The sequence below is a fragment of the Amphibalanus amphitrite genome, unplaced genomic scaffold (genome assembly GCF_019059575.1).
Source record: "Amphibalanus amphitrite isolate SeventyFive unplaced genomic scaffold, NRLGWU_Aamphi_draft 000022F_arrow, whole genome shotgun sequence".
NCBI lineage: Eukaryota > Metazoa > Arthropoda > Thecostraca > Balanomorpha > Balanidae > Amphibalanus > Amphibalanus amphitrite.
In genome coordinates, this window is record NW_024881518.1 from 1,771,470 (window position 1) to 1,794,223 (window position 22,754).

General features: G+C 52.6%; 1 protein-coding gene across 2 annotated transcripts in view; it reads left to right on the top strand.

Annotated features, from left to right (window-relative positions):
• LOC122392276 (tektin-4-like) overlaps positions 1-22,754 on the top strand; it is a 127,706-nt gene that overhangs the window by 69,072 nt on the left and 35,880 nt on the right. For both annotated transcript variants that reach the window (XM_043386966.1, XM_043386974.1), the window contains exons 6-7: positions 1,054-1,168; positions 3,854-3,961. In XM_043386966.1, the coding sequence (XP_043242901.1) occupies positions 1,054-1,168; positions 3,854-3,961 (223 nt within the window). The remainder of the gene's footprint in view (positions 1-1,053; positions 1,169-3,853; positions 3,962-22,754) is intronic.

Sequence of the window (22,754 nt, forward strand, 5' to 3'; positions counted from 1 at the left end):
CAAGTCTGCTTACCCTCTAGCTAGAATCTGGACATGGCGAGTTAATACACATATACCACCCGCAGAGCAACGCTTAATTGGCCAGCTTCGCGTGAAATTGTTTTCAGTGCAGTGGACCGCGGAGCTTTATTAGACCCGAGTGGCGCCGGGACGACCCCTGCCGAGAGTCTGCCCGGGAGGACGGCATGAACGGACGGGGCTCTCTGCGGCGGCCGCTGGAGTCGCTGGCCACTCTGTCTGAAAGGTCACTGAGCAGTCACTGTCACTGACCAGTGACCAGTGGTCAGTCACTGTCTGGATGGGTAATTGGTTTACACATGATAGTCATTTTCCGGACGGTGACTTTTCGTGTGACTCTCCAATGATGGATAACTGAAGCACCAACCATGCACTAGCGTAGCTTTCGATTGATCGGCGGCAATCGTACTCCAAACTTACGGTACAAGCCCTTCTGGCACTGCTGTTTACCTGTTTGTCAATTGTCGTAACGCATGCAATCTGGTCCTCATTTCGTATTAAATACTAACATTTACTCACAATATTGGATGATGCTGGCGGTAAAATTGCTACGGTTCTACGAAACTTAAGTAGCCCACACTTTGGGCTTTAAAATATCGGATAACAATTCCTTGTGGGAATTTGTAACCCAAGCATTCGCCTAAGCCCAACCTTAAACAAGCCCCTGTCCTCACGGCGACAACAAGGGCATACGACGCATCCAATAATCTGACCCTCTGTGTCGGATTCCGTTACAGTCTCTTTTTACGTGTTTGCTGTTGACAGATGACGTAAAGTATGGCCTGTCTGTATGCTTGTACTTATGCATAATAATATAATCGTCCGGTGTTTGTTTGTATGTATCATTAGCTCGCACCCGTATCATACGTGACGTCAACCCGTGTCTGTGTGTCTGTGTGACGTCACTCGTGTATGGCTGACGTCATCTAAATGCGTGTAGTAGTCAATGCTTGCGCAACCCGGATTTGCTCTCCCGAGTATAACCCGAGTATAATCAGTATCTGACATAGGTAACTCATATATTGCACTTTGCAGCCAGTCAACTCTGGAAGAGTGGCGGGAGTTCACCCAGCGGAACCAGGACAGAGCAGAGGAGCAGCGCTGCGAGTCTACTCGTCTCAGACACCTGATTGACCGCATCCTGCAAGAGGTCGGTACAGGCGGGGTGGGGGTGGGGGGACGGTACTGACACTGACGGGACTGGGAACGGTATGGTACACCGATGGGACTGGGTGGAATAGTACACTGACGAGACTGGGGGGGGGGGGGGGGCTGCAGGATGGTGAACGGAGCTCTATCAATGTAGTTGTGTCCATCCAACGGATGGGGATGCGAGATCGAGCTGGACCGATGGAGATCCCTATTGGACTGGTGGATTACTTGGGACGCTGAGAAAGGGAATCATTAATTCATTTTGGGTGTGTTCTAGGACTGATATTTTTCCATTAATTACGTTCAAAGCGCATTTCCATTTCGCTTTATTCGCTCTTTAGCTCTCACGCCTGGCCTGTCTGCTTCAACTGATTCTGTTTGTGCTCATTTGGTAGCTATAGCTGCTAAGTACAGCGCTTATCGCTCAGCAGAATTAAACCCTCGGACGAGAAATGTCAGTCCAGACCTGTCCCAACGCATCTCTCGGGCCTGCTCCCGCGTTATGAGGTGCAAATGAGGCTCAGTGGTGTTTATGCGTCCAGAAATGGGTTTTGTGACTTCTGGAGACCTGTAATTGAATCGCTATTCAGATGTAAAACTCGCCTGCGGCTCATCTAATTACTTAGTCGTGCATTTTGAAGTTGTTTACGCGGTCGTCTTAGCCTAACCGCTCCGAAATAAAATCGTCCGTTTAGTTTTAGCGCTGCAAGCACTTTCTATAGCAACAACATTATCTGTGTGCAAATTGGGACACTAAAAGGATGCAGGCTAAAGGCATAGCCGATGTAAGTAATGATTGTCCACTCAAAACTTCTGTTTATGATGAACAGAATGAATGAAAAGTGAAAAATATCGACTGGTTCTCGCAGCCAGCGTTGCAATACATGACCTTAGTCAATACTACCAATTTGAGATGTCAATCAGAAACGAGTTTGCGGTTTATACCAACATCAAACTTATGTGGTTGGTTTTCTGTTAGTCACTCTTCTCACACATATGAGCTGCACGGTGGAGAGGAGGGGAGGGAACCCTCCCCCCTGTGGTGGGGAGAACGATCCACTCGGTGCCCGGCCGTGCCCGGCCCGATAATACGCGCATCACACCCAGCACGGCCGGCACGTCTCGGTACGACCCGGCGGGCGGTAAAGGTCGGCGGGTACGTGTGACGCACGGCGCTCCGCCGTGGGGGGGGGGGGGGGTGAGCATATCCCACATACCTCGAGATCTGATTGGCTGCCATCATCGACTGCTCTGGAGCGATCAACTACTTAGGTGTGAAGTATCAACTAGAAATCGATATCAATCCATCCAACAATACAAATGGTTCAAGGCTTAGCACAAAGCAGCCTTCCAGTAGCCGGCTGGTAAGATAGAACAGCCTCTGTTTGCTCTCTAAGACACCCACTTTGTATAACTGCCAGGTCTTGGATGGATGAAGTTTCGCCGTACGCTGCGACGTTGAGCAGTTACGGCTGAGAATATATGTTCTGTAAGCCTCCCCTCTCTCGCCTCCCCGCCTTCTGCTGACTGCAATAAGTGGTATGCCAACGTGACGTCCTCTGTCGATAATAGCCAGCCGTACCTACCTCCCCCCCCCCCCAGCGCTCAGGTGGTCTGTACGGGCTCCGTCCTAGCGGCCCTTTATACAGCCATAAGTACGCCGCATATGTAGTAAATTCCCAGGCGGCGAGTCTTAGATCACAGGGCAGTGGCCCCGGCAAAGAGAGCGTGGTGCGTGCAGGATTTATCCTGTTTGAGAATAGCCGACATCTGAGACTGAATGCGTTATGGTAGCGGAGATTTAGATATGCGTTTACGCTGTTCCTTTAGCTCAAATGCACCTTTGTGTTCGATCATGTATTTGCATAAAATTCCACAGAGCAGCTACGACGGACTTTGAACATTCTGTCAGTTTCGATAAGGACTTTAGTTGTAAAATGTTCTTGGTTCGCCTAGTCGCCTTGAACTATGCTGCAAGTTTGTTTCATCACTCAGTACCGATACTCCGAAGCCATGAGCAGACCAATCCACAGAATGTAATAACTCCCACACGGGTGTCTGTTTGGAGACAGGTCGCGAGAAACGGGCCTGATTGTCCGACGCGCCGGCTGCCGTACTGACATAGTTGGTCGACTGTTGGCCTCTACCGTGACGGCACATGGGTGTGATTAAGGACGTCTCATGGCGATGGTCGTTCTCCTGCTATCGGCCGAGTGGGCAGACTCGGGCGTTCCTGTACATTTTGACCAAGGTTTTGTCGCACGGTGCAGGGCGGCAAGCCCTTCAAACCATTTTCAAACTGCTGATCTGTCGGAAGGCTTCGTCGCTGAAGTTGGTCCTCGGTGGTGCGAAGAAGTCGGTTCCAGTTCTGTGTGATGGGATAAGCTCGGTGCCGACTCTGTGTGATGGGCCGGTACCTTATATAACCTGTCCTCTAAAGGATCACATCTAAAGAGTGCGATGTTTGCTTGCTTACTGGCCCTGTCCTGCCCTGTCTTACCCTGTCTTACCGTCTGTCTGTCTGTCGTCTGTTCGTCCGTCCGTCCGTCCATCCGTCCGTCCGTCCATCCGCATTTCTGTACTTCCCCCGGCAATCTGACTTTCTATCTCTTTGTCTCTATGTCTCTACTCCTGCATGCATCTGCGTCCCGCTGTTTCACGGAGTTTTGTATATTTTCCGCAGGTTTCCCGGGACATGTTAGCGGCCAGCGACGAGACGGCCACGGCCACTGAGCGGCGCATTCAGGAGGTGATCGCCGCACTGCAGCGGCTCGAGACCGAGCTCAGAGAGGTGAGAGGGGGGCGGGGCGCGGGAAAAGGGTCACTGTCTACCTAAACATTAACCCGGTTTACATAGCATACTCGAGGGCAGCGCTTTTCGAGGAGCGCTGTGGCCCGAAGGTTTGGACTTTGAATTGTGAAAAACGCCCGCCCGCCGCAAAACGCAAACACCGCAAAACGCGCAAAACGCACGCCCGAAACGCCAACGCAAACGTCGCAAAAAATAAACAAACGCCCGCCCGCCGCAAACCGCAAATAAAAAAACGCAAAAACGCCGCAAAACAATAAAACCGCCCGCATCGCACGCCCGCTAACCGCCAACCGAAAACGCCTAAAAATCGCCCGCCCGCCGCCAAAGGCAAACACCGCAAAAAAAAACGAAAAAGCGGCCGCCAACCGCAAACAAATTTAACCCGCGCCCCACTGGGGTCTGTGTATAACACGCCCTACTGGGGGGGGGGGGGGCTATTCATAGCCCCCCTCCTAACTCCGAAACTACTGGGCCGATCATGAAAGTTCAAACGGCGTCTGATAGCCCCGGAAAAACTGTCGGGCGAAACCTAATTTCATTGACCTCGAGGTCACCGATGACGTCACAGGTCAGGTCAAAGTAAAAATTATTAGCACTTTGGCTTGTTCACATTTTGGGCTCTGACCGCCGTCTTACAAGTCAGATCAGGCTCATTTTTGGTTTCCACACTCGTGAACAGATGCTCTAGATACCTTGAGGGTACCAAACTTGTACTTTGATTTTCAGGTCAGGGTCAGGTCATCACAGGTCACGAAAATATTATATCATGCGTCGGTCACGTGACACATGTTTTATGGTCCAATTAGGCCATAGATTTCGAATTTGATGTCGTCTGTGTCATTCGAGGTCATTTTGAGTCGAATTTAGCTTAGGTCAGGTCACTTTCAGGTCAAAAAAGGTCAAATTTTGAAGTTAAAATTTTTCAACAAAAAAGGTGCCTATTGGATGCAGTTTGAGCTCAGGAACACGATGGTGCCATTCATATTGGTGTACGACGTCAAATACGTACTGAAAAATTGATTTGAAAAATTAAAATTGTGAATTTTTTGCAATAATGCGTATAACTTGGCCATTTTTGAAGATATTTAGCTAAAACTTGCTAGAGTTAGTCATAATCATGCGTTCTGTCACATATATTCCGGTTTTTTCGAAAAGTCAAAAACTTTTTGAAAAAAATGTAAAAATATAAATTTTGAATATCATTATATAAGATTTTCGAAATTTTCAAAATTTTGAAAATCCGAGATAGCAGTTTGATAGCGCGGTCAATTCTGAGTCCTTTCATGCAAAGAAATTGGATCTAGCTTAAAAACTGAGCTCTTGGGAGCGATTGCCGTGGTTCAATGTTATGCGTCGAAATCGGACGAACATGACGTCACTCTGACGTCATTTCCGGCCGACCTATGGTAGCTACGAAGTTCAAATTTTGACACAAGGTGTCAAATTGATGCAGCCGAAGGTACTGCAAGTTTGGCGTCGATCCGTCAAGCGGTTTGGAAGTTATTGCAGAAAAACGGGAGGGGGGGCTATAAATAGCCCCCCCCCCAGTGGGGCGCGGGTTAACACCGCAAACGACCAAAAAAAAAAAAAAAGAAAACCGCCCGCATCGCCCGCCCGTCCGCCCACCGCCAAAGACAAACACCGCAAAAAAAAAAACACAAAACGCCCGCCCGCCGCAAAACGTAAACATCGAAAACGTGCAAAACGCACGCCCGAAACGCCAACGCAAACGTCGAAAAAAATCGCCCGACCGCCGCAAACCACACAAAAAAAAAAACGCCGAACCGCCGAAAAAAACGCCCACATCGTACCGACGCTAACTGCTAGCCGAAAACGACTTAAAGTCGCCCCCCAGTCGCCAAACGCAAACACCGCGAATAAACGCCCGGCCGCAGCAAGATAATAATTTATCAACGACTGGCATACCGCTAGGATTCCAGAGATTCATCTTTTTGGTCATTTTCACATATCAAAAAGATTTCTGCAAAAATCTCCTAGATGGAAGCACCCAACTAAAAAACGGATGGCACGTCCGTGTTCCTCGCCCCCAACTTCCTTCAGGTCAATCGTCGATTCGTCATTTGGGTCACCTGACGCATTGACAACCGGCTGGGTGGACTAAACATTGCGCCAAGACACGTAGGTAATTGGCAAAGAGAATCCTCAGAATGGTGGATCCCAAAAGTTTGGAACTACCCCTTTGACCCACTGGACAACACCTTAAACAGTTGCCGACCAGATAACACCCATTGTTTGGTCACCCACACCATAGTCTGCGTCACGGGTGTGCCGAAATGACCAAAAGTCCAAATTTCCGGTGTGCAGGGTCATTTTCAACGGCACGTGGCACGTGGTTCTGGACTTTTCCGACCACTTTGCGACATACCAATGGGTAATGCACCGAATGGTGGTTGATCCGCATGGAAGAAAATGGGGGGTCGTTTGGATCGTTTTCGAGCAATCTGCCATGGAACGCATTTTTATTTTTGTTTTCCCCGTTGGCTTAACATGGGAATTTTCAAAGTCAAGTGGCACGTGCACCAGACTGTCCGCGGAGGCGAGACCCATACCAGAACGTAGATCACCTGGCCCACTAGAAATCCTGAAAAAATCAGAATTTTTGGAGCAGCCGTTTTCTAGAGCATCAAGTTGTACTGATCTCAGGCAGCTTTTGCCAAATTGTCAGGGAACTCAGATTTGTTTTTCAATAGAAAAACACAATTCTAAAGAATAAAGTTTTAACTATTGACAACAAACCTTCGGTTATTTGACGATGCTCTAGCTCGTTAATTTGGCGATAATTTCGTTGCAGTGGTCTTCAAATATTTAGAGGGGATCATTTTGTAAATTGTTAAGCACCGTTGGCATCTTTTGCAACATCACGGACGGAGATATAAGCTTGCAACAAACCCTATGTAAACGCGTCTATTGTTAGGTAGACTGTGAACCAGGTCAATGGCTGTGCTTTTTTTTTTGCTGGAAAACTCATTTTTTTGCTAATTATGTGAATGGGTGCAATTGCAAAGGTGTTCTGCTGGAAACATAATTGCCGACCTCAAGAGCGACTGGCCTCATATCAAACTGTATGTCATCCTTATAAAAATGTCAGCTTACCAGAACTGCTGGTTTACTATAGAGGCTGTGTAAGAAAATCGGCTCTATTCAGCATGCCAAGTAGTTCAATAAAAGGTCGGTCGGTCTTTTAGGTATCGATCAATATGACAGAGAGACAGAAAGGGAGAGAGAGAGAGAGAGAGAGAGAGAGAGAGAGAGAGAGAGAGAGAGAGAGAGAGAGAGAGAGAGAGAGAGAGAGAGAGAGAGAGAGAGAGAGAGAGAGAGAGAGAGAGAGAGAGGCATTTCAGAGAGAGAGGCAGGCACAGAGAGAGGCAGGGGGGGGGGCATTTTGCCCCCCCCCCTGTGGTTTTTCCTGAATAGCAAGATAACGGCGGCGCGCAGCGCCGCCAAATTTTCAGTACCTTCCCGGGCATCAATTTGAAACCATCACACCAAATTTCAAGTCTTAGGTCACCTTAGGTCAAGAGTTATTGAGATCAAACTGAGGTCATGTTCGAGCAAAAATGAGCAAAAAACATGCAATCTTGAAACGCTCACCAAATCTACAGTTATCAAGCAATTTCAAAGTTTTTTATATGGTCTAGTAGACAAAAAGTGGCGCTACAGAACTGCTATCTCGGATTTTCAAAATTTTGGGTTTTTGACCCTAAAAAATTCAAAAAAATGATTTTTTTGGAAAAAAACTTAAAAAAAATCCAAAATTTTTCCGAACTTCGAAAAAACTGGAATATATGTGATAGTCCCTGCGCTCTTCTATATACATACCAAATTTCAGATCGATATCTCGTTTTTTAACCAAGTTATAGCGAAAAAAACTGTTCAAAAATGATGACGTCAAATATTTGAACTCAATTTTTAGCGATCCTAGACCACGTACGGCAAAACAAAGACCACCATTGAACTCCGCGTGACGAGCTGCATCGATTCGATACCCATTTTATGCAAAAATATTAATTTTGAAATTTGACCTAATTTGACCTGACCTTGACCTGACCTTGACCTGACCTTGACCAGAACGTGACCTAAGCTGGCCCCAAAGGCTGCCTGACCCACATAATCGCATTTGTCATGTAAAATGGACCATAAAACATGTATCACACGACACTTTCATATTGTGACCCCCCAGTGACCTGACCTCTGTGACCTGACCTGGTATCAGTGACCGCAAATAGCAAAATATGTGTTTGAAGAACATTTCTCCATCGATGATTTTTAATGAAATGCATTTTACTCGATTTTACAACGCATTTCTTGAAATGCCTGTAAACGGTGAAAATTGGACCTTTGACCTGACCTGTGACGTCATCGGTTTGACCTAGGTCAATAAAATTGGGTCACAAGGTAGTTTCCTGATAGGGCTATCCAACACCATTGGCCGCTTGTCGCTAGGTTATGTGGTTCTCGAGATCTTAGGGGGGGGGGCAAAATGCCCCCCCCCCCCCCCAACAGGGCGCGTTGCTCGGCAGAGCCCAACGGGGCGCGGGTTAAATTGTAACCTCTTATGGGCAGTATTGTTGTCTTGGAGCTAAGGCTCTCCAGCAATACGCCCCATTTACTGAAGCTGTATTATTGTGCATTGCTACGCCTCTTGATGCAAGAGGTTCTAAGACTCTCCCACGCTACACCCAGCCGCCACGCGATGTAAAATGCGCTTTACCCAGCACCCGGCACCTTACTTTATTTCACATCAGGGAGCGGCAGAGTGGGTGCCGATATTGCGGTGTGAGAGTGCGTCACATAATGTCACGCTGCGCTTCGTCGCCGCGTAATATGCTACCATTTTCGATCTAGCCTGAAATAAGGACCTTCCTTTTATTTCATTTTCGTGAACTTAGCTCAAACGTTTCCAAACTTCAGTAGCGGCTTACAGAGCTGCAGCCCACGCCATGCCGAGGTTGTGTAGCCCTCGAGCCCCCATCGTAAGATCGCGTATTCCGGTTATCGGGAGAACTCGGATCTAAAGTAAAGCGTGCCCATTAAAGCCGGACACCTCTGAGTTCCTACTCAACTGAGTTCAACGCTCTGAGGCTTCTCCGACCAACCTCAGGCCATCTCAGATCGTCAGGAGTTTCAGATATCTAGCCCCGAAGCAACTCAAGCATGAGTTTTCAACACCGGTGCTCTGTAGAGTGAGTTACGGAACTTTCCTCGCCTCTTGCGCCAGCTTTTATACTATCACTTGCCCAAGCATTTAATTTCTTTTTGTATGTTTTGCACAAGTGCATGGCCATACATACAGTAGCATGTATTCAAAGTGAGTTGTTGGTATATAAAGTGTTTTAGAAGATATTGCAAAAAACGAGGGAGCGGGCCTTTGTAGAGACCCCTCGGCCCTCTTGCGTGCAGATTGAGGGGCCTGGGTCCTATGAGCAGACGTTGTGTACGGAGCAGCCGATGCGGGGCTGGGGGCGCCGGCACTGAATGGCCGATGTGTTTTCATTAGCGCGACACACGCCGGGTTATTGTGTCGTCGCCCTCTGGATGGATGACCCGTATACGGGAGCGGCGGGACGGTATTGGCCACGGTCAGCGCACAGATGGCACGCCGCCGACCGGTCCCCGCTCCGTCGGGGGTCGTCACTCGGCTCCGACGCACTGTGGGCACACACACATACACACATACAGACCGAGACCCCCACACACTCCACCTACCCCCACACGGCCCACACACACATACATAGTTCATACCCTCGGCCTTCAGATTCGATTCGAGTGGAATATTCAACAAGGACTAGCCTTTCCTAAATCATCCAGTAGCACTGTCATGGTCTTCTTAGATTCGAATGAGGCAAAAGAGCCTGATCCATTCTCCAAATAAAACCAAACGAAAAGCCACTCGGCGTTCGGTGATCTATCTGCCAGTGTGGGCCGCCCGCCGCTCCGCGCGCTGGTGGTTAGGCTGTGCCGCCGTACACGGCTGTGTGCCGGCGCAGTCTACCAGCGCAGGTCCCAGCCGACGCGCTGGGCGAGTGCTGTGCTGTTAGGCGCAGCCGCTGTCGTAGGCCGGCAAGAAGAAAAGGTGGTGCAGTGCTTATCTTAGTTCCGACAGTCACAGTCAATTCAGTCAAGATTCAGCACGGACATATCCTTGCTCACAGGCCTATGCTCCGATATGCTTATGCACCATCCATCGGTGCAGTTGAAGCAGACACATCCTGCCAGCGAATGCACACGTTTTAGAAGAGAATAAAGCAAATTTGTCGACAGATTTGTGCATGACATTAACAAAATGGTTGTGAAACGTTATAGTTTAAATGGCTTAATCCAAGTTTATTTCATATTTCACTGCACTGTGATTTGTGAAGTGCCTTTGTGAATCCTTTTGAGGCGGACTGGATGGTTTAACACTTAACAGTACATAAGTTGAGCATTCAAGAAGTCCACAAAATCGTTTTTTTTTCTTCAATATCTGACTTTCGCGTCAATTAACCTCTCATGCAAACGACACATGCGGAAAATAACTAAATGAAACCATTGCATTGACCTGACGTGGTGGGATTTAGCGCGGCCGTTCGAATGCTCAGTCGAAAATCGCAAACACCATCTCCGAACGGCATTTGGCACTTAGTGCCACATTATCAACAACCGAACGGATGGCTTCCCGAGGCACACGGATTATGGAAATGCGATACGGCGCTGGCGCCGGGCAGCCGGCGCGGCGGTCGTGCCCGTGGCGGCGACGGCCTGACGCCGGTGCGCGTATCAATCAACAGCACAGCCGCCGGGCCCGTCTGTTAATCATATTTGCGTGTGAGATAGTTTGCTGAGCTCGCATCTCGGCAGGGTGCGGATTGAATTTGCGCTCGGCTCTGGCGTGGTGGCGGCGGCGGCTGGCGGATCTATTGCGATCCTGCGCCAATCAAAGGCTGATACGTCTTTCAGCGAGTTACACTAGAAGGCCGGTGTACCGTGTAGTGCTTCATTTTCCCGGTGCAATTAGAAGTTTGCCATGACGTGCAGCCTGTCCGACCTTGTTTCTGAAGAAATTGCACGGTGATCTATTTCTAGGATAGTGCAGTGGTATTGAAATTAAATTTTAATCGTCGTACTGGTTAGCGCTGGAATGAAATCCTCGTCGGAGCGACGCTATCGTGAAATTGGTGCATGTGGTTTGGGATCGATGTCACATGAGCGGTTCCCATCGAAATGGTTTGATAAAGGTCCGTTTGAGGGCAGACTTAAGTTTCTGGCTTACTTTTGGGGATTGACAGGGTGACTTTACTTACATCCACTCGACTCTGGCTGAGAGCAATGGCAGTTGTGTTTTTTTTCCAATTTCAGTGAAGACTAAACTGAAACCTTACGATAACAGACTGCTTCTGAGATCTTCGACCGCCACGGATGGATTACATTACACCTAAGCTGCGCATCGCAGATCTGCAACTGAGCCCGCTGCCGGACCTGCTGTCCTTTTCATGATGGCTCGGCATGACAGTCAGGACAGTAATCTCTGGTTTTTAGTATCTGATCTCAGCGCAAGCTGAACTCTATCCACATATGTATAGACACGCACCTCATTGCGTCCTCTCCATGCTTGACAATCATCACTCGAGTTTCTCCCTCGGTTCGAGCGGCCGTCGTGTCGTGTCCCTTCCAGCTGGCTGACCCCGCCTCAGGCCCTCCTCTCCCCTCCCCCTGGTACGGGTAGGCTGCGTGTCAGCTAGCTGCCGGACGCAGCCCAGGCTGCTCGGTATAATTGATGCAAATGAGTCGGCCGACGGAGAGCGCCGGAACGTCGACACTGGCGATGGTCGTAATCGCTCTCGACGAGAGCACCGCACTGAGAGGAGGGGTTGGGATTAACACTGGTGCCACTCGCGCTCGTGCCACTGCTCAATCGCCGGCGGGCGTTAAGTTGATGGTCAGTAAGATAATGGTGGCATAGATATCTTATAATTGTATTATAAGATCTCTATGAATAGCGGAGCTCTAGTAACGCCGGTCTCCGCAGCGATTGTGGAGTCGATGTTACTGATTGTGTGGATTCCAAACTTACTCAGCATATAAACGTTCATTTTTTTTCAAAGATATTTACATCTTTTATTGCGTTTCCACAACGCAAGCAGGCATTGACGGAGTTGAAAAGGTATCGATGCTGAATAGCTGCGCAGCTGGGACTTACGACTTCCAGCAAGTGCAGCGTTATTGTGAGCACTGTGCAACAATGCAGCCAGTTGCTGACCGATGCGGCGGTGGCTTCGCTCAATCGGATATTCGACGAATGGGGAGGGAGGGGACTAGCCCCGACGGACTGGAGGGGACGGGCTGTCAGACTACGAAAGATGGCATGGATGGGGTCAGACGGAACGTCCCTCAGATAGGCTGGTACAGAGGGAGACTGATCGTCCGTGATTTGCGTGTTAGCGGCCCCCGGCGTCTCCAGTGCGTGGCCGGCGGTCCGTGGCCATTGACCGGTGGCCGGTACAGGGGACCGTATGGGCGGGGCCAGCCGGGTGGCCGTGCCAGACACTGCTCTGACCGATATGGTCTCGGTGGACCACTGCCAGCGGAGAGGGCTGATTCATGGCCGCCGCGCCGGACACTGAGACCGGACGGACGGACGGCCCCGGCGACCCGGCCCGGCTGGCGGGGGGTGGGGTGTGGACCCGGTGTCCTGCGGCCGCCTCCGTAGATACCCTCTGAGATATCCCTCTGTTTCACCGCCGCCTGTTCTTTGCACGCCCTCATTCTCAATACTCATTCCATGTTCCTCGTATGTCAGCCTCGAATGACTGGTTGCCGGGTCTCTCTCTCTCTCTCTCTCTCTCTCTCTCTCTCTCTCTCTCTCTCTCTCTCTCACTCACTCACTCACTCAGCCTGGTCTCCATCATTAACCGGCCTTTTTCTCCATGAATACGCTGCTCCATGAATACCCACTGATCACCGACCCAATTCACTCCCTTCTCTGCCGTGTTTGTCCTCGCCGTCTCTCTCCATGGGCTTCGTCGTGATGGCTTCTCATCTCCCTCTCACAGTTCTGGTCCATGTTTTCTCTCCCAGCCACTCCCTCGTCCCCTGTGGCTTCTCTTTCCATCTAATTTTGCTTTGGTGTTCGAGGACAGGCGGACACAGGTGAATGATCTATTAGATTACATTCCCTAGTATATAGGAAACAGGCTTTGAGTTGGTGTTCGCTTGCGTCTTTTCACGACTAAATGAGATGAAAGACGCAACTTATGCCTTAGCATGACTGGGATGTATTTTTTCCAGAATGTGCGAGCGCTCGTCTGTTTGCATAGCCCTGCCCTCTGGGAAATTATCCATACGTTATGCGTGCTCTTGTGTGTTTATGTTTGCGTTCCCTTATGAGGTATTTTATTTTTCCGACCGCAGTTTCTCGTCCGTCGTCATTTCGTCTGTTATCTCTGCCTTCCGTGGTCTGGAGACTGTTGTGTTGTGACTTGTGTTCGTCATTTCATGTGCCGTCAATCGCGATTTTTAGTACAGCCCAGTTATCATCTGTCTACACTGGTGCTGGTCGGCTGTCGAATCTCGACTCTCGTCTCCCGCGTCTCGTTCCTCGTCTCTCTTCTCGTGTCTGTCGCCTTTCGTCTGTCGTCTAAAGTCTACCGTCTCGTCTGTCGCCTCTCGTCTGCCGCCTCTCGTCTCTCGTCTATCGTTCGTCGTTCTTGTCTCTTGTCTTTTGTCTGTCGTCCCTCGTCTGTCGTCTGTCGTCTGTCGTCTGTCGTCTCTCGTCTCTCGTCTGCCGTCCGCCCCGTCTCGTCTGTTGTGATCTCGTTCGCCGTTCCATCAGCTGCCGGCCGTCTCTGGCCGCTCCTCAGGGTCAGGTGATGGCCCATTTCGAGACCATCTGCCCTCCCCGACCATCGCGACCTGATGAACGCGCCGCCTCTTCCATTGTGAGAGCCGCTCTAAGAGGCATTGTGGCCGCCAGACGTCTCCGTGTCCGATGCATCGCTCCTCATTGGCTGCAAGCCAGCTATAAATTCGCCTTCAAAGGCGTCCCGTTATCAGTGGCACGGAACTGCCGAAAACCACGCCCGGCTGACTGGACAGCTAAGGCCGGCGATTTTTTACGACCCAAATCGGAGATTTTACGCGCCATTTGCCGGATCGGATGCGTTGTGCGGCGGATTGGGCGTATCTCGACTTGGCGGTGACCCGTACCCACGCGGGATGACTGTCCCGGTCACAATAGCTGCGGTACGCTCAGGGTTATCTGTCTCTGCATGACACTGCCCTGTTGTTTCGACTGAGGCACTACAGGCACGTCTCTCCGCTTGATTAGCGCCGTTAGATGATAGTCATTCGACCCAGACGCGCAGTGAGCCTAGCCTTTTCATATAGCCGTAATGGACGTAGATGGACACCGGCCGCAGCGCTGGCTGATATCCTTTTACGTTGCAGAGGCGTGCGGCGCCACGGGACGTGCGAGATTGTGAATCTGCAATGCTAATTACAGTGGCAAAGTTTGGTGGCCGGCGGCGCTGGCGGTGACGGTAATGGTCAAAAGGCCGCTCTGAGCGGGGCTGGAAAACTCCTGTGACGGGTGCCGGCACGAAACTGACACGTCAGAGGTGACGCGCCTCCGGCGGGCTAGGTCATCGTCCTGGCTAAACGGGCTGTCTTAGCTAACCAGCTAGCCAGCGGGTCAGATATTCAGCCAGGTAGAGCGGACTTGGCAGTGCCATATACGGCATGCTGATGCAATGCATCACGGTGTAGCGATGTAGATGCAACAATTGTAGATAGTTATACACCTACCTACTTTTGTTTGCAGTAGCCTTGCAGCTGTGTGGAGCGTGCTGCCACCTAGGGAGCAGGTCTGTAAACAGCGCCGGTCTCTGAACGATGCATTATCTGGCAATGGCTTACGGGCGCTTGAGACTCGGTTTCAAAATATAACTCACGGGCGCCAAGCAAATTAATTACAAAAGATGGAAGCAAATGCCTATTAGCCGTTTTCACGACGGCCATTTGGTACACATTTGGTGCACGTCTGGTGCAGATTAGTTGCAGATTTGGTCAAATTAGGTTCAGTGTGTCTCTTTAGTAGCTATCAGCTAGGGCTGCACTAACTGCTTATATGCCTGGTTTGTCATATTATCAGAGAGTATAAACGATTAAAACACTGAAATAATTTAATAAAATAAAAGATATTTGCTGTAAAAGAGATTAGGTGCAGATTTGGTCAAATTAGGTGCACTCGCCGGATAGCCCGTCGTGAAAATGGTCATTTCACGATGGAACCGTGCAAATTATATTAGCGGGAAGTTGCGCCCTAGTCACCTCCCACCTCCGCCAGCGCCAGGTCGTGCCTCAACACGGAACAGGCCGTGCCACCTAGGTGCGCCGGGGAGAACTTCAGGTCGCATAGTGCCACCAGATGTCGCGCACCCACGACAGGCGCAGATATATAGATTTTAGATCGTGGGTGGTATATTGTAACAGCGCTGATTTCTACCATGCATGTATTTTAGCAACTCACAGCGTGGGCGCAGGCACTGGAACCACAACGGCTACCACAACTGCACGTAAGTATGTCCGACATACGACTTATGTTTGGACTCGAGGCAACGCAGCCCAAGCGGCCTTTTCCGTTAGGACGCCGAGCGACGCAGTGCGCGCAGCAATTTTTTTGTTTTGTTTACCGGTTGAAACCCGCGGAGAGTAGAGTGATAGCTTTAGCGGCGGCTACCGCCACCATGGGTCGACCAAGAAGGAACACCGGTGAGTTACCAGCTATCCGGCCTGTTAGTTACGCGCGGGCCCTTCGCACGAGGCAATCATGGCGCGCCCCCCTAACCGGCGGTCTAATTTTCGTCAGCCAATTAGTCTGCCAAGTTGCTTGAACACTGGCAGTTGGCACTTTTGTTCTGTTACTACCCGTCGCCCCATACTAATGTGGCCGACCGTCTCAGATACTCCGTTGGCCCTCCGGGCGGTCACATACACCAGCTTATAGCTTGGCCCTGAACTATGCCCTGCCCACTGGCATGTCATGCCATGCCAGCGCCACCTTCACAATCTTGCTCGGTTACATGCACCAGTGTCATAGGTTCGCACTAAACAATGCCCTGCCCTAACCGCACACTGGCACGCCATCCCGAGGGCATGCCCGACAAAGCCGGCCATACCCAGGGGTGGAGGTTTGCCTAAATCCCAGGGGGTGCTTTTCTGTTTGATACTTTGGTTAACAAGCTGCTATGTTGGTTTTGCATTGTTTGTGGAGGTGCTTAGCGATATGAGGGGGTGCTCGTGCACCCTCAAACCCCCTTTTCTCCACCCATGGCCATGCCTGACTGGCCTGCCTATTTACCTGGGCTGTCATGCTACATCACCACTAGATCATCAATGCAGCATAGCAGCCGGATTTCGTGCTTCCACAGAGTGGCTCAATGCCAGCAGTGACCGACACCCAGTCGGCCCGCTGCAGACCGGTGCAAGACGACACCCCGGATCAACGGCCGTCCGACCGCCGGCCGCAGGCCCGTCGCGGCCTTGAGCTGACGCCACGCCGGATGAGTCACCCGGCCGCCCCCCGGTGCGGAGGACGGTCAAGGTTGTCCGCTGGCCTGCCCCAGCTTACAACTCACTGTCAACTACCTTGTCATTACGTCGCTACTAATGACATGTCTGCTGGCCTGCCCCAGCATACCACTCACTGTCACCTACCATGTCATTACGTCGCTACTAATGACACGTCCGCTGGCTTGCCCCAGCATACCAATCACTGTCACCTACCATGTCATTACGTCGCTACTAATGACACGTCCGCTGGCTTGCCCCAGCATACCACTCACTGTCACCTACCATGTCATTACGTCGCTACTAATGACACGTCCGCTGGCTTGCCCCAGCATACCACTCACTGTCACCTACCATGTCATTACGTCGCTACTAATGACACGTCCGCTGGCTTGCCCCAGCATACCAATCACTGTCACCTACCATGTCATTACGTCGCTACTAATGACACGTCCGCTGGCTTGCCCCAGCATACCACTCACTGTCCCCTGCCATGTCACTATGTCCCTACCATGACATGTCAGCTGGCCCCTGCCCCCAGCACATAACTCAATGTCAACTACCATGTCATTACGTCGCTACTAATGACATGTCCGCTGGCTTGCCCAGCATACAACTCACTGTCAACTACCACGCCATTACGTCGCTGCCAATGGCATGTCCGTTGGCTTGCCCCAGCTTACAACTCACTGTCAACTACCATGTCATTACGTCGCTACTAATGACATGTCCCCGCTGGCCCTGTCCCAGCAGCTCCTTCTTGAGCACTGACCAGCGGCATGACGTTTAATTTCTGAGGACACCAGTACTTCTCATGCAGTGGCAGCATGTTTACGTTTCCCTACCTCAGGTTGGATGCATGTCAGCTTGTATGGTCGCGTGGGGGTGCCTATTCTGCATTCACGAACCACAAACCCCCAGGTCATGTCCGAGCTTTCCCCCATCTTACTGAGTTGTTATACTTCTTCTCAACAAGTTGAGGGTCCGGACCGTTGCCGAAGGCGACTATAAACCTCAGATCGCTGAGTTCCGCTCAATATACTACATATGTACACTGGCTAAGCTTCGTCATAGCACCCTGTCACCACTGCCAGCCAGTTTACCATCACCGTGACTATTCACCTCTAGTTTATCTCACTCTAAAGTATTATTATACTATTATCTATACTACTATACTACCACTAACAGTCGCCCCTCCACCTCAATCGGGATATCCCGTCACGCCGCTGCTGACAACCACAATCTCGTCCGTCGCACGGACTACCCCACCCGCCATAGGTATATCCCGTCACGCCGCTGCTGACAACCACAATCTCGTCCGTCGCACGGACTACCCCACCCGCCATATGTATATCCCGTCACGCCGCTGCTGACAACCACTATCTCGTCCGTCGCACGGACTACCCCGTCTGTCTTATACGCCGTCATGCCGCTGCTGACGATACAGCTATCTCGTCCGTCGCACGGACCGCCTCGTCTGTCTTACATGCTGTGACGCCGCTGCTCACATCCACCTATCTCGCCCGTTGCACCGACTGTCACGTCGGTCACATACACTGTCACACCGCTGTGGCTACCCCGCCCATCACACGGACTGTTCGTCTGTCTCTTACACCGTTACGCACCCGGCTGTCAATATGTTATGCCGCCGCCTACCCGCCTTGCCTGTCACACACCATGTCACGCCGCCGCCGACGTACCAAACCGTCACGCCCGCCCTGCTCGCCACCACCGCTGTCATGGCGCCGCCGACAGCCCACCGTCACACCAGACGCTGCTCGCCTGTTTGTCATGTGCCGCCCACCACCTGGTCACCCAGCCGGCTGCCGCGTTTTATAGGTATTTCTCAGCCGGGCCGTCACCCGCCACCGCCTAAGGCTACCCGGCGTCCCAGGGAGTGCCGGTTTTTTTTTTGCGTCGCGGCGAGACTGCCAGTATTTTCAACAGTGCCCCTACCACCAGGGGTGCGGAGCCGGAGCCGGAGCCGCCGGAGCCGGCACATTTTTGCCCGGAGCCGGAGCCGGCGACGGAGCCGCCATGACATTTCACCCGCAGCCAGAGCCGGAGCCGGAGCCGTTTTTTTTTCTCTCCGAAGCCGGAGCCGGAGCCGAAGCTGTCTGAAATTTCCACGGCTCCGCTTCCCTGCCTACCACGCACTGCTATTTCCACTCAAACTTCGCTAAACAGCTGGTCGATGATCCATTAAGTGTTCTTGCCAGGAAAGACCTGCTCAAGCCTTTCTAACACTTACGACAAAACGACTCGCTATCACAAATAACACTGGTTATGACCTTTCCGAGCTCAGCTGATTTTTCATGTCATACCAAACTGTCATGCCCGCCGCGCTCGTCACCACCACTATCACCGCCGGCCGTCTAGCCCGTTTGCCATTTCCCACCTACGCCTGGTCACCCTGCCAGTCACCGCGGCGCCTTTCTGGACTGGACCGGGCTGTCCCCTGCCACCGCCGGCCGCACGTCTGTTTGCTAGCGTCCCCCCCCCCCTTAGCCGGTGCACTTCTCTCGCCGCGCTCCCCGCCGCGACCGGCTCCTCGGCCATCCTTTCAGTATCGGGCCGGTGGCTCCCAGCCGTAAGTCTGTTTACTTAGCGCCGCCCTCCTCACCAGCGCCCATTGTTTGCGCTCACCTGTCGCAGAACGCTGCGGCCATCGTTGTGTGGTGGTTAGTGTGATGGATCCGTTTGTGTGCCGTTAGGACTATCGCCAGGGTGTCCTGGTTCGATCCCAGGCAGCGCCGGTCCTTCGGGCTGCGGCAGGCTGTGTATCTTTAGCACAGGGGGCTACGCGCCTGCGCATCGCGCCTTTGTTGCCACCTACCGCCGATACGTCACGAGCCGTCACTCTGCTGTCGGTCATGCCCGTTCCACGGTCACCGCGTCTGTCATATGCTGCTGTCACGCCACCCCCACCGGCCGACCTGTCATGTTCATCGCACGAGCTGCCTATCCGTCACATATCGCTTACACGCCGATACCGTCACGCCGTTGCCGACAACCTGGCATGTCATGGCTCGGACCTGATCAGTCATGGTCTTGTCATACACCAACGCCACGCCGCGTCTGGCATCACACCTAAATGGGCATCACGGTCAAGTCGCTGCGGACCTCCACCTATCGTTCCCGCCGCCCCGGCCGTCCTGTCCGTCACGAACCACCGTCACGCTCCTTCTGACGTCTAAACTGACATGCCACCACACGGACTACCCGTCTGTCTTATACCGCTGTTACGCCGCTGCTGACAGTGACGCCTGACAGTCCACCATCATGGCACCCGTCTGTCATATACCGCTGTCGCGCCGCAGCGGACAAATCATCTATCATCCCCGCCGCACGGGCTGTCCGCCTGTCACGCACCACGGTCACGCCGCCGCTGACACTTCTGTCATGTCTAACGCACGGAGTGTCCGTCTGCCATATAGGTACTGCTATCATGCTGCTTCCGACCGCTCACGATCATGCTTAGCCCTAGCGCCCGGACCGACCCGTCTGCCATATACCGCCGCCATGCCGACACTCCACCTATCCCGGCCGCCGCCCGGACCACCCCGTACGTCTTCACCGTTGCCACGCCGCCGCCAACGGCACACCTACCATGGCAATCGCCAGGCCCACCCCATCTGTCATATACCACCGTCACACCGTTAGTACAAGCACTCCCATCATCTACCGAGCCGGACAAATCATCTACCGAGTCTGTCACGCCGCCGCCGACAGACCCTTCGTCTTGCCGCCGCTCTAGCCGCCCGCCTATCACACACCACTGTCACTCCCGCCGCTGACAGATCAACCGCCATGTCCGACGCCGACGGCGGCCTGTGTGCCACGCCGTCCCCCACCCGCCGCCTGCTTACCCTGCCATCGGTACTCCGCGTCGTCTCATGGTCCGGGCCGTCGCCTACCACCGCCTGCGGATAACACTCGTTCCGCCGCGCCCGCCGCCGCGGCCGGCCTGATAACCCTTCTCGTCTCGGGCCGTCGCTCGTAGGTGCCTGTTTGCTCAGCGCCCTCCCCCCCCCCCCCCCACCTCGGCGCTCATTGTACCGTGTTTGCCCGCCGCGGCTTCGTATTGTGGTGGTTAGAGTGGGGAAACCGCCGGTGTGACAATCCGGGCCAAATCGTCCGGTGACCCGGCTTGATTCCAGGAATCGGCGGCCTTGTGCGTACCGTTGCCGGCCCGTGAGGTGTCCGTCCCTACCAGGTATAATTTTTCTACCTGCTTCGGGGCTCCGCGCGGAAGCGATTACCTCGCTCCGGCCGCGCACTCCCACCACCACGGCGCACCTGTCAGTGGCGTCACATCTCGACCCACCGGGACCGGCTGGAGGTGCAGCTGCCCGCCTCCAAGACCGACCAGCTCTACACCGGCACGGTGGTCAGCCTCCCCAAGCTGGGCGGCCCATGCTGCCCCGTCCGCGCCATGCGGCGCTCACGCCCGCTCCGGCCCGCCGCGCCTCCTGACCAGCCGGTCCTCGTCCGCAGCACCGGTGCCTACTGCACCCCGGGCTGGCTCAACGGGGTCCTCCGCCGCGCCGCGCTGACCGACACTGGCAAGATCACCACCCACAGCCTCCGCATCGGCTTCGCCACCGCCGCCGCCGCCGCCGGTGTGCCGGAGCGCGTCCTCCAGGTGTCGGGCAGGTGGCGCGGCTCATCGTACCTCCGGTATGTCTGTGGTCCCTGACTGGCCGTTTGGGAGGCGTGCCGCGCCATAGTATAGAAATACATTTGGGTCAACTTTGGCGTCTTTCAGAAGAGCCCAGGAAGGGGCCAGGGGTCGAGGCCAGCCAATGCCAAAACACCGTACGTATAGCTCCGCCCGGACTCAATTAGCAACCTTAACGCTAATGGTCATTTCACGATGGAACCGTGCAAATTATATTAGCGGGAAGTTGCGCCCTAGTCACCTCCCACCTCCGCCAGCGCCAGGTCGTGCCTCAACACGGAACAGGCCGTGCACCTAGGTGCGCCGGGGAGAACTTCAGGTCGCATAGTGCCACCAGATGTCGCTCACCCACGACAGGCGCAGATATATAGATTTTAGATCGTGGGTGGTATATTGTAACAGCGCTGATTTCTACCATGCATGTATTTTAGCAACTCACAGCGTGGGCGCAGGCACTGGAACCACAACGGCTACCACAACTGCACGTAAGTATGTCCGACATACGACTTATGTTTGGACTCGAGGCAACGCAGCCCAAGCGGCCTTTTCCGTTAGGACGCCGAGCGACGCAGTGCGCGCAGCAATTTTTTTTTGTCTCCCTCTGTTCTTTCTAGGGCGTCTTTCAGAAGAGCCCAGGAAGGGGCCAGGGGTCGAGGCCAGCCAATGCCAAAACACCGTACGTATAGCTCCGCCCGGACTCAATTAGCAACCTTAACGCTAACGGCTATTATAGCTACCGTCTTTTGCTCACTACCACGCTTACGTAACGCAGTTTTATGTTTGAAATGAAAATAGCGGACGGGACTGTCCCAAAAGGCACATTACGCACCTACCGATAAGCCAAATTGGTGTGCAATATCATCTGCTGCAGAATTAGGACTGGTTTCCGGCGCGGTTTTGCGTTTCTTCCATTAATCAGCGATCGGACGGCTGGGTGGGTACAGGCGACATGGCCTCGATGTGACGTGCCGAATCCCCGGCCGACCGGCACCGATCCACGTGTCAGGGGACGTTGGAGGTCGGCGGTCAGCCGAGTGTGGAGCCATCGGTCTACGTACCGCTGTCGGTGCCCCCTCCCCTCCTCAGTGGGTGTGGAGTAGTGGTGCCAATTACAGATAATTAGGAAACGGATACCAAACTAAATACCAACCAAAACCATAAAGAGTACCAAAACCGTATCGCATAAAAAAATGATTGAATTCTTTTACCAACTTTTGAGCGTGGTGTGCACACACAAAAAAAAACGTAAGGTTTAAAATACCAGATAACGAGTTGTGTCGATTTGGTATCGGATTTACGTTACAATGTGACCGTGGTTTGCGCGTCTGGTCCTTCCATGGCTGCACTCGGTGCAGACAGCCTCGCTAATCGCTGTCTGTAAAGCTTCCTCCGCCCCTTGACCCTCCCACTCCCGCTACCGAGGCTGTGCTGATTCTGCATCGGCAGCTGATGCCAGGTTACATGAGATGACCAGATATGATTCAGCGTTATGGATGTCTTTGTTTCCAGTATCTCTGATACCCGTCT